At 39.3% G+C, this 13,164-nt stretch overlaps 1 protein-coding gene across 1 annotated transcript in view; it reads right to left on the reverse strand.

Moving 5' to 3' along the window:
• The window catches only part of LOC118767821 (tonsoku-like protein), a 52,769-nt gene that overhangs the window by 26,409 nt on the left and 13,196 nt on the right, over positions 1-13,164 (reverse strand). Inside the window, exon 4 of the mRNA XM_036513084.1 lies at positions 11,679-11,751. Within this exon, the coding sequence (XP_036368977.1) occupies positions 11,679-11,751 (73 nt within the window). The remainder of the gene's footprint in view (positions 1-11,678; positions 11,752-13,164) is intronic.

Raw genomic sequence — 13,164 nt, forward strand, 5'->3', positions numbered from 1 at the left:
GTCTTAATGAAAAATAGTACTATACAAGGCCACATTATAATATTCTCCTAAAGTGCTATACAAGGCTACACTATTCACCCCCACCAAGTGGTTAAAGTGTTGTACTCAATCTAAAATTGTGGTTTTAATCATTTTTAGAAACTTTCTGACAAAAATTACAACTTTCACAGATAACTTTTACCTTTTACCGGTTTCACTCATTGAACAGCAGCCATGCTGGAGTACCACGCTGAAGGGTTTAGTCAACACTTCAGGTTACAAAAGAGCAGATGAGACTGAGATTACATATTTCTTTACTAACCACAAGGGGCCAACCACAAGGGGCCAACCACAAGGGGCCAAACACAGAGAGGACAAACAAGGACAGACAAACGGAATGAGTCGATTACATCGACCCCAGTGTGTAACTGGTACTTATTTAATCGACCCCGAAGGGATGAAGGGTAAAGTCGACCTCGGCGGAATTTGAACTCAGAACGTAATGGCAGACGATTATACATTTCGCCTGGCGTGCTAACAATTCTGCCAGCTTGCCGCCTTAGAGTCTGAGATTACAACACTCTCCATTGTACAGGAGATTGATCTGTTGCAGGATTAACTGCCCAGTTATTGCTGGAACGTTCGTCAGCAAAAGATAAATTACTATATAAAACTGCTTTCCACAGTTAACCCTTTAGTGTTCAGATTATTCTATCAAACATAATGCCTATTGATTCCCATTTATTTGAATTAATCATGCATCATCTCATATCTTCAAGATGTTGATGGTGTAATTACTTAATGTAGAATAACATTGTAGGGTAGGTGCGAGAGCCTGGATCTGGTCAGTTCGAACATAAAACAGATTAACTATTTTGGCCGGATATAGCCGGGTTAAATACTAAAGGGTTAAAGGTAATGAAATTTAGAATGACGGAGATGTACTTGCATAGCAAGTGACTTGATCTGAGATCGTGTGCTGGAATGAAAACAATTTCAGCGTGGAAGGTGTTTATAAGCCATTTAAGAAACACACAAAAGCGTTAGATTCACTTCAACATTTAAATTTAATTCGTCAAAATATTTTCGATGCTTTGAGACTGCGACATGTTCACTGACAAAACTTCGTGCTGCATCTCAAAGTTTTGTCAGTGAACAGGTCGCGGTCTCAAAGCGACGAAAATATTTTGACAAATTAAATTTAAATGTTGAAGTGAATCTAATGGTTTTTGTGTGTTTCTTAAATGGCTTATAAACACCTTCCACGCTGAAATTTAGAATGGCTATATCTGAATTTTATAATAAAAGAGTTAATGATGACAAAGTTATTTTACTAAATCTTCATTATTTTAAAAATTAATTGAAACAACTGCAGAGTATTTCAACAGAAATTCCTGACCAATTGTTTCCGATCTAATGGGAAAGCCCTGGCAGCTGACTTAATAACTGTGGTTCATATACAAGAATCTGACATCAAAATCATGATATAGAGATAAAATTTGTTGACACAAATGTAAGTGGATCAGATTAATGTCGCCAATGTAGACAATAAGCTTTTTTTAAAAAATCACCCTTCTGGTTTATGACCAGGAAAAACTTACTGTCAGTTACAAACTCAACACATTCTATAATGTTAGGTCTCAATGGTAATTAATTAACAAGATCCAAGCATCAATCAACAATTACAGAACTGCTTGCCACAGTTAACCCTTTAGTGTTCAGATTATTCTATCAAACATAATGCCTATTGATTCCCATTTATTTGAATTAATCATGCATTATCTCATATCTTCAAGATGTTGATGGTGTAATTACTTAATGTAGAATAACATTGTAGGGTAGGTGCGAGAGCCTGGATCTGGTCAGTTTGAACATAAAACAGATTAACTATTTTGGCCGGATATAGCCGGGTTAAATACTAAAGGGTTAAAGGTAATGAAATTTGGAATGACGGAGATGTACTTGCATAGTAAGTGACTTGATCTGAGATCGTGTGCTGGAACGAAAACAATTGCAGCGTGGAAGGTGTTTATAAGCCATTTAAGAAACACACAAAAGCGTTAGATTCACTTCAACATTTAAATTTAATTTGTCAAAATATTTTCGATGCTTTGAGACTGCGACCTGTTCACTGACAAAACTTCGTGCTGCATCTCAAAGTTTTGTCAGTGAACAGGTCGCGGTCTCAAAGCGACGAAAATATTTTGACAAATTAAATTTAAATGTTGAAGTGAATCTAATGGTTTTTGTGTGTTTCTTAAATGGCTTATAAACACCATCCACGCTGAAATTTAGAATGGCTATATCTGAATTTTATAATAAAAGAGTTAATGATGACAAAGTTATTTTACTAAATCTTCATTATTTTAAAAATTAATTGAAACAACTGCAGAGTATTTCAACAGAAATTCCTGACCAATTGTTTCCGATCTAATGGGAAAGCCCTGGCAGCTGACTTAATAACTGTGGTTCATATACAAGAATCTGACATCAAAATCATGATATAGAGATAAAATTTGTTGACGCAAATGAAAGTGGATCAGATAACTGTCGCCAATGTAGACAATAAGCTTTTTTTTAAAAAAACACCCCAGTCTGGTTTATGACCAGGAAAAACTTACTGTCAGTTACAAACGACACATTCTATAATGTTAGGTCTCAATGGTAATTAATTAACAAGATCCAAGCATCAATCAACAATTACAGGGATTCTCTTCAGTAAATCTTTAACCCTTTAGTGTTCACATTATTCTGCCAAAATTAATGCTTTTTTATCCACATTGTTTTGAACTAATCATTCATTATCTGGTAGCTATGAGATTTTGATGAGGTAGCTGTTAATTTTTAAAACGATATTGTAGGGTTGGTGTGAGAGTTCAGATCTAGCCAGTTTGAACATAGAATAGGTAGAATACTTTTGGCCGGATATGGCCGGTTTAAATGCTAAAGGGTTAAAAAATTAAAACTGATAAATTTTTAATAGTATAGTTGTGTATGAAAGAGAAGCAGGGTACAATATGATAATGTTTATCTTTTATTGTTCACTTCCATCACTCTCTCTCTCTCTCATCCATCACATCCTCTGCCATCATCCCATATTTACCATTATTCCTTCTTCCATCTCTCTCTTTTTTCCCCTTCATACTGCCTTAGTAAATTCTGAGTAAAGCATGCAATTGTTGGACATATCCAGAAAACTAGAGTTAAAACCTTAAATCTTCTTCACTCATGTGGCTTCTATACAACCTCCTTACCAACAACCATCAAGCAGCAGTCAATAGCTCTTTCTCTCCCTCTTCCATTACCCTCCTATATATCACCCTTTCACTCTGGTTCTCTAATCCCACACTCTACTGTCCATTCTAACTATATGTGTCCAACAAGCATTGCTCTAATAGCCTGGATGACATCAGGACAAGTACCTCTCTCACCCTCTTTTTACTTAAATTCCACATCTGGTGCCCTGAGGATAACATTAATTTATCTCTGACAACCTTTTGCCCATTTACCTTAACATCCACAACAAGGGCTGATATAGTGTAGAAGGCACACTCTTAGCCCGAGTAAACTATCTAGAAGAACGATCTATCCATTTCTTATACTCTAAGAAGGCCTTCTGCTAATAAACTATGTACAATATAAAGATAATACAAAGCTCTCTCTATGAGACTCCCTAATATACCACATAGTGCCAAAGAGATATCAACATAATCCAGCTGCACTTATAACACTTATATCTGGTCAGTTTGAACATAAAACAGATTTTGGCCGGATATAGCCGGGTTAAATACTAAAGGGTTAAAGGTAATGAAATTTAGAATGACGGAGATGTACTTGCATAGTAAGTGACTTGATCTGAGATCGTGTGCTGGAACGAAAACAATTGCAGCGTGGAAGCCATCTTCACTATAACCTGAACACAGCATCAAAGAGAATAGGTTGCCACTCTATACAATCCATACTAGCATGTAAAAATGGAAATAAAATGATGATGTGTCTAAGATTCTTTTGCATATATATATGTGGCCTACCATCAACATTCAGCTGTGAAACAAATAATGGCTGTGGGCGGATGTTTGTGAGATGCCTTCAACACTGAAATAAAAGCAAACTTTATTTTATCAAGTGCACTTCAGGATCATCTTTTTTTCTTTCTTTTTTTTATTCTAGAAAGTTTCTAACATCATCGTTTAATCGTTTAACGTCCGTTTTCCATGCTAGCATGGGCTGGACGGTTCAACTGGGGTCTGGGAAGCCAGAAGGCTGCGCCAGGCCCAGTCTGATCTGGCAGTGTTTCTACAGCTGGATGCCCTTCCTAACGCCAACCACTCCGTGAGTGTAGTGGTTGCTTTTTACATGCATCATCATTTAATCGTTTAACGTCCGTTTTCTATGCTAGCATGGGCTGGACGGTTCAACTGGGATCTGGGAAGCCAGAAGGCTGCGCCAGGCTCCAGTCTGATCTGGCAGTGTTTCTACAGCTGGATGCCCTTCCTAACGCCAACCACTCCGTGAGTGTAGTGGTTGCTTTTTACATGCATCATCATTTAATCGTTTAACGTCTGTTTTCCATGCTAGCATGGGCTGGACGGTTCAACTGGGATCTGGGAAGCCAGAAGGCTGCGCCAGGCTCCAGTCTGATCTGGCAGTGTTTCTACAGCTGGATGCCCTTCCTAACGCCAACCACTCCGTGAGCGTAGTGGGTGCTTTTTACGTGCCACCCGCACAGGTGCCAGACGAAGCTGGCAAACGGCCAAAAAATTACAAAAACTTTCACAGATTGCATTTACCTTTTATCTTTTATTTGTTTCACTCATTGGACTGCGGCCATGCTGGGGCACAACCCTGATGGGTTTAGTCAACCAAATTGACCCCAGTAATTATATTTTAACTCTGGTACTTATTCAATCAGATATTTTTTTTTTCCTGAACCACTAAGTTAGGGGGACATAAACAAACCAATCATGGTTATCAAGAGGGGGGGGGCAGAAAAAAAAACACACACATGCACATGTGTGTTCTTCCTCCTACTACTAAACCTCTTCTAAATTCCTTAAACCCTTTCTTATCCTTCAAATCACCCCTCTCCTCATCTTTTCTCTTCATCTCACTCAAGACTTTGCTTCTCCTCATTCCATTAACCCTTTCATTACTGTATTTATTTTGAGACATTTTGTGTTTCTTTCATTTAATTACTTTAACCCTTTAGTGTTCACATTATTCTGCCAAAATTAATCCTTTTTTATCCACATTGTTTTGAACTAATCATGCATCATCTTGTAGCTATGAGATTCTGATGAGGTAGCTGTTAATTTTTAAAACGATATTGTAGGGTTGGTGTGAGAGACCAGATCTGGCCAGTCTGAACATAAAACAGGCAGAATACTTTTGGCCGGATATGGCCGGTTTAAATGCTAAAGGGTTAAATATAACAAAGAATTTAGTAAAATAACTTAGTTAAGTTAGTGTTAGGAACATAAATTGTGACTAAGATTTGGTGGAAAATTTTAAGCAAAACTTCTGAAAACAAAACATTTGCACTACAGAGCCAGAGGTGGTTTCAGCCGGGTGAGTAATGAAAGGGTTAATCTATTCTTCTTCCTTCTAACACTACTATCCCTACCAATTCTTGTCCACATATGATTTACACTTGGTCCTGAATTCCTTATCAGATGCAGCCAGTTTCTTTCCACCCATCCCACTTAGAGGATGTAAAACTCTGCTGGCTTTCATTAATTTCTAGCCTTTCAACCTTTCCCTCAAAGAGTATCCGTGTTCAATATATTGGATTTTTTTTCTACTCCTCCTGACAAATTCACTGTAGTTTTCTTACTCTTTACTCTTTTACTTGTTTCGGTCATTTGACTGCGGCCATGCTGGAGCACCGCCTTTTAGTCGAGCAAATCGACCCCAGGACTTATTCTTTGGAAGCCTAGTACTTATTCTATCGGTCTCTTTTTTGCCAAACCGCTAAGTTACGGGGTCGTAAACACACCACTATCGGTTGTCAAGCGATGTTGGTGGGGACAAACACAAACATATACACACACATACATATATACATAAATATATACATATATACGACGGGCTCCTTTCAGTTTCCGTCTACCAAATCCACTCACAAGGCATTGGTCGGCCCGAGGCTATAGTAGAAGACACTTGCCCAAGGTGCCACGCAGTGGGACTGAACCCGGAACCACGTGGTTCGTAAGCAAGCTACTTACCACACAATCGATTTTACTACAACTTCATCTACACACACATAATTTCCATCTACCAAAGCTACCTACAAAGCTTTACTTGACCCAGGGTTATAGGAGCGGACATCAGCCCAAGGTGTCGAGCAGTGGGATTGATCCCAAGACCATATGGCTGGGAATCAAGCTTCTCAACCACACAGCCATGCCTGGAGCAATGGTTATCAGCAGATAACTACCTTTGCCATGTTGTAACCCTTTAGCTGCTAGGTTATCTGGGCAGCTAAACTATATTAAGATTAGCAGCAACCAACATCTCACCAAGCTCTTACTCTTTTTACTCTTTTACTTGTTTCAGTCATTTGACTGCAGCCATGCTGGAGCACCGCCTTTTAATGGAGCAACTCGACCCCGGGACTTATTCTTTGTAAGCCCAGTACTTATTCTATCGGTCTCTTTTGCTGAACCGCTAAGTAACGGGGACATAAACACACCAGCATCGGTTGTCAAGCAATGCTAGGGGGACAAACACACAAACATACACACACACACACACACATATATATATATATATATATATACACGTATATACGACAGGCTTCTTTCAGTTTCTGTCTACCAAATCCACTCACAAGGCTTTGGTCGGCCCGAGGCTATAGTAGAAGACACTTGCCCAAGGTGCCACACAGTGGGACTGAACCCGGAACCATGTGGTTGGTAAACAAGCTACTTACCACACAGTCACTCCACTATTCAGAAATTACGTAAATATTCTCTGGAAGTGCTATACAAGGCCACATTATAATATTCTCCTAAAGTGCTATACAAGGCTATTCACCCCCACCAAGTGGTTAAAGTGTTGTACTCAATCTAAAATTGTGGTTTTAATCATTTTTAGAAACTTTCTGACAAAAATTACAACTTTCACAGATAACTTTTACCTTTGATCTTTTACCGGTTTCACTCATTGGACTGCAGCCATGCTGGGGCACCACCCTGAAGGGTTTAGTCAACCCTTCAGGTTACAAAAGAGCAGATGAGACTGAGATTACATATTTCTTTACTAACCACAAGGGGCCAAACACAGAGAGGACAAACAAGGACAGACAAATGGAATGAGTCGATTACATCGACCCCAGTGTGTAACTGGTACTTATTTAATCGACCCCGAAGGGATGAAGGGTAAAGTCGACCTCGGCGGAATTTGAACTCAGAACATAACGGCAGACGATATACGGCTACGCATTTCGCCCGGCGTGCTAACATTTCTGCCAGCTCACCGCCTTAGAGACTGAGATTATAACACTCTCCATTGCACAGGAGATTGATCTGTTGCAGGATTAATTTCCCAGTTATTGCTGGAACACGTTTACAGCTGAGTGGACTGAGTAACATGAAACGAAGTTTGTTCAACAACACAATACATTACCTAGACCAGGAATCGAAACCCATTTTAGATTTGTCAGTACAGCACTCTAACCACTTGGTGGGGTGAATTGTGTAGCCCTACATAACACTTTGAGGCAATATTTAGATCATTTCTGAATAGTATGTAGCTTGGTGAAATCATCATGATCATGATCATCATCATCATCATCATCATCATCATCGTTTAATGTCTGCTTTCCCGGGGTCTGGGAAGCAAGGAGGCTGCACCAGGCTCCACTCTGATCTGGCAGTGTTTCTACAGCTTGATGCCCTTCCTAACGCCAACCACTCTGTGAGTGTAGTGGGTGCTTTTTACGTGCCACTGGCACAGGTGCCAGGCGAGGCTGGCAACGGCCACAATCAGATGGTGCTTTTTACGTGCCACCGGCACAGAGGCCAGTTGTGGCGGCACTGGCAACAGCCACGTTTGGATGGTTCTTTTACGTGCCACTGGCACTGGTATCACAACTACAATTTCCATTGATTTTTGATCGATTTCGATTTACATATATATATATATATACATATATATATATGTATATATATATATATTAATAAATGAAATAAAACATATGCATATATATAAACATATATGTATGTACCTACCTCTACATGTACATATACACGCATATATGAGTACAGGACACCAAAGGGACGTCGAACACAAAGAGAAACGAAAACATAGACACAAACCAAAGGAATTGGACATTTTTTTAAAAACAACAAAAAATGGAGTACAAGACAAATATGTATATATGTGTGTATATGTATATACATATATATATATGTGTGTGTGTGTATATGTATATACATATATAAAGATGTGTGTGTATATGTATTTACATATATATATGTGTGTATTAATCATGATATAGTTTAGTCTCCCAGATAAGCTTTACTTAATGTCAAAAACAAAGTTTACAAAGAGGAAAATGTAATTTTATATTTTTACTGACTGACTTGTTACTGTTTGCATTGGAAAAATGAATTTAGGACATTACAAACTGGCTCAGTTGTTAACCATGTCTATCACTAACAGAATTAAAAGATTATATTCTGATTTGCTTCTTTTGCTGAAATGCTAAGTTACAGGGACATAAAAAAAAAAATAAACCAATACTGGTTGTCAAGCAGTGGTGGGGGACCAACACAAGCATACACATATCAACTCACTCCTTCCTGAACCACTTCTATCCCTCTCACCTCCCCCTCTATCAACCACCGCCGCCCCGACTGGCCTCGTGCCGGTGGCACGTAAAAAGCACCGTCCGATCGTGGCCATTGCCAGCCTCGCCTGTGGCACGTAAAAAGCATTACCCGATCGTGGCCGTTTGCCAGCCTCGTCTGGCACGTAAAAAGCACCCACTACACTAACGGAGTGGTTGGCATTAGGAAGGGCATCCAGCCGTAGAAACCATGACAGAACAGACTGAGCTTGATGCAGCCTTCTGGCTTCCCAGACCCCAGTTGAACCGTCCAACCCATGCTAGCATGGAAAGCGGACGCTAAACGATGATGATCTTCACCCCCTTTCAACACTCATTATATCCACCTCCACCTCAATCTCTAACCAGCACCTCCCACACTCTTATAAAGTCACCCACCCTCCCCTTCCTTCTTGATTCAGTCTATATTCTCCTTTATACTGACCCTTTTTTTGCATTGTGAGTAAGCTGTGGGGCACCCTGTCACCACCATCTTTATCTCCCTTCCAAACGACTCTCACACACCCACACATAATGCAGATGGGGCCATGTATCTCCTCTATAGCAAAACACTTGTGCTTGTCCCTCTATCCCCCTTACAAACAATAACTCTGAGCACCTTTTCAAACTCCACCCATCTAACACCCGTGGACATATTTACAAAGTCAGAAAACAGCACAGCTCCCATGACTTTAGGAAACATTTTTTCACGCTGAGAGTTGCTGAAGCATGGAACAAACTGCCGGCATCAGTTATTAGTTGTCGGAGCACTGCATCCTTCAAAACTTCCATGCTTCCTGAGATTCGCCAACACTACACCTGATTTTCTCCCCTCCATACACACGCAAGCATGTATCTGACTCATACATTGTTCGCTTTCCAGACATTTGTACATTACTGCATATACTTTATACGCACTTTCTGACAAGTTGTGGTGCACCTGAGCACTGTATACAATAATTTCATTAATATTATTATCATCATACTTTAGCCTTTAACACCTGGCATAAAACCATCTCCCCCTTTCTCAAATACACTCGCACTCAGACACAAAACCTTTTCCCATTTCCTTTCTTTACTTTAAGAAACTCACAAACTCATGAAGTTTTGTCAGTGAACAGGTCGCGGTCTCAAAGCGACGAAAATATTTTGGCAAATTAAATTTAAATGTTGAAGTGAATCTAACGGTTTTGTGTGTTTCTTAAATGGCTTACAAACACCTTCCACGCTGCAATTGTTTTCGTTCCAGCACACGACCTCAGATCAAGTCACTTGCTATGCAAGTACATCTCCGTAATTTCTTTACTTTGTCTTACAACAAACTCAGCAACCTTTCTGGTGCCTGTGTCATGCAAAAAAGAACCCAGTACACACTGTAAAATGGTTGACACAAGGAAGGGCATCCAGCTGTAGAAACCACGCCAGTACAGAAAATTCAGATCAACCTGGTTGATAAAGCAAATTTAGGGAAGTAGGGCAGATAGTAATCTGTTAAATTACTACTGTTATAGGGAGTGCCAGTAGGTTATGTTAGGTCAGGGAAAAATGTAATTTCACACTGCCTACATTTCTTCTTATTCACCCTTCTGCTTCTTCTTCCTCTTCTTCTTCTCCTTCCTAACTTTATCACTTATGCGGTTTAGAATAAACAAAACATTAAAAAGAAATATTTTCATGAATTGAATGACTGCTACCATCCACTGTGGGTGACCAGTCAACACACTACTGTCATGACACTCCCACATTATTATTATTATTATTATTATTATTATTATTATTATTCTCCTCCTCCTCCTTTTTCTTCTTTCTCCCTACCAAGAATTCACAATGACCTCCAACCCACAAGAGTACACAAGAGAGACACAGACAGGCAGAAACAAGGAAAAAGCCACTTGCATTTGAACATTGATACAAATATTCTTTTAAAAAACTTTTCTTTTAATTTTTCTAAATTTAATTGTTTAATTGTTACAGTTGAAAAAGTCTCAATGACTGAAACCGGTACTGAAATGTTTTTTATGAAATTATTTTAGCATTTTCTATCTTGACTTTTTTTCCATATATACATATATATAGTAGAAATAGGTTACAAAAAGAAAATATAAGATACACGTGGAAATGTAAGGGTAAAATATGAAAAATCAACGAAAATGCACAGCGATGAATAGCTTTTTGCCGAAACCATGGTTCGCTTTGTTCTCTTACTTTATTATCATCTTATAATCATCTCATAATGACTTTTATGACTCTTATTACTACCTCAGTCCATCTAAAAGTACATATATACATATATATATATATATATAATAAAATATTAGGGAATAAATCCAAACTTACAGGGAAAAATCAGATTTAGGATTGAATCCTATTTTATAGTAAAATATTATATTATATTAAATTAGAGATAAAACCACTATTAGGCAAATCATACAATGAAAAACTTAAACCAATACATAAGATTAATTAATTTATATTATTTTAAATATATATCAAAATTATTAAAAAAAGATAATTAGTATAACACTACGATCGTTTCATGGCTGTCCAATTCGTAAAAATTCGAGTTATAGTCATTCTTCAGGTGATTGAAATATCAGACTCTCTCTCTATATATATATATATATAGCAAGGCAACTAACCTCATCTAAAGAAGAGGTGGAAAGAACTCTTCTTTAGATGAGTTAACAGAAGTTGTATGAGGTTAGTTGCCTTGCTAGAAATACCAACAAAATTTCCCTTAAATCACATCACAGATAGTAGCAGCAATGATGATGATGATGATGATGATGGATGTGGGAGGAGGAGATAAAGGGAACAGGAAAGAAAAAACAAAAGAATAAAATGATACAAGAATGACAGGGTAACTTACCGAGCTATTGATATGCACCGTTCCATATAATTCTTGAATTCCTGGAAATTGCTTCGGCCAGTCTGTACGACTCCTGTTAGGTACAAGATATACAAATGATGTTACTGAGAAGGCAAAGAAGTGGCAGGACTATCAGAAAGGCAAATATAGCACACCACCCTCGCTCTGGGTTCAAATTTCATTTTTTGAGGGTTAAAATAGAACCCTCAAAATAGAACCAGTGATACTCAAGGGAACACGAGTGGAACACTGAGTTGATAAGGGATATCTGCCAAGTAACTGAAGGGGTTAAGGTTTTAAGTTAAGTTAATTTTTGGGCTCAAAAAGCAAAAAGCAAGGCCATGTAGGGGGACATGGAGTTATGTACAGGGAGGGTGTTCATGCAAAGAGTTCAGGCCATTTCTGGTCAAGAGAGATTTTGAACCGAGCGGTCGTCGGCATCTTCACTATCTCATCCGGCAGCTTATTCCACGGATCCGCAACCTGGACGGAGAAAGCCCCTCTCCTTCGATTGAGATGAAATCGTCGCAGATAGAGCTTTTCGGAGTGATCCCGCAGCCCACGCTCTGGGGCAGGAGTGAAGAACAGCTCTTTCGAGAGGTTACACTTTCCGCTTATGATGTTGTGAGCAAGAATGAGATCACCACGGCAGCGGCGTTTTTCTAGAGAATAAAGGTCGAGCGTCTTCAGCCTTTCTTCATAAGACAAATAGTTCAACTACAGCTGTTGTCTTGTATCCTTGTTCAAGACTCAAAATAGCTTGGTACATCTGGTCGCATGTAGGTACCACAATGTAGGATTTTTGCATGCATCATCCTGTGATGCACCTGAACGCATCATCAATGATGTTTCCTGGAGTTGTTGGAGTTTTGTGCCTTTCAACAATCAGACACCCTCACCCAAGTGACGCAGCCACCGTTGGTCAAGCCCCGGGTGATATATATTTCTTTATTGCCCACAAGGGGCTAAACATAGAGAGGACGAACAAGGACAGACAAAGGGATTAAGTCGATTGCATCGACCCCCAGTGCGAAACTGGTACTTGTATTTATCGACCCCGAAAGGATGAAAGGCAAAGTTGACCTTGGTGGAATTTGAACTCAGAACGTAACAACAGACAAAATATCTATTTCTTTACTACCCACAAGGGGCTAAACACAGAGAGGACAAACAAGGACAGACAAACGGATTAAATCGATTACATCGACCCCCCCAGTGCGAAACTGGTACTTATTTAATCGACCCCGAAAGGATGAAAGGCAAAGTCGACCTCGGTGGAATTTGAACTCAGAACGTAACGACAGATGAAATACCGTTAAGCATTCTGCCCGGTGCGCTAACGTGTCTGCCAGCTCGCCACCTTCCCCAGGTGATATATCGAGTTTAGTATTACTCATCGCAGCACACCTCCTGATCCACAGCCACTCTGAGACAACCTTTGCTGCCTCCATAGCCGACTTAATGGCCCCTGTGATGCTTGGCATGT

The sequence above is a fragment of the Octopus sinensis genome, linkage group LG24 (assembly GCF_006345805.1).
Source record: "Octopus sinensis linkage group LG24, ASM634580v1, whole genome shotgun sequence".
Taxonomy (NCBI): domain Eukaryota; kingdom Metazoa; phylum Mollusca; class Cephalopoda; order Octopoda; family Octopodidae; genus Octopus; species Octopus sinensis.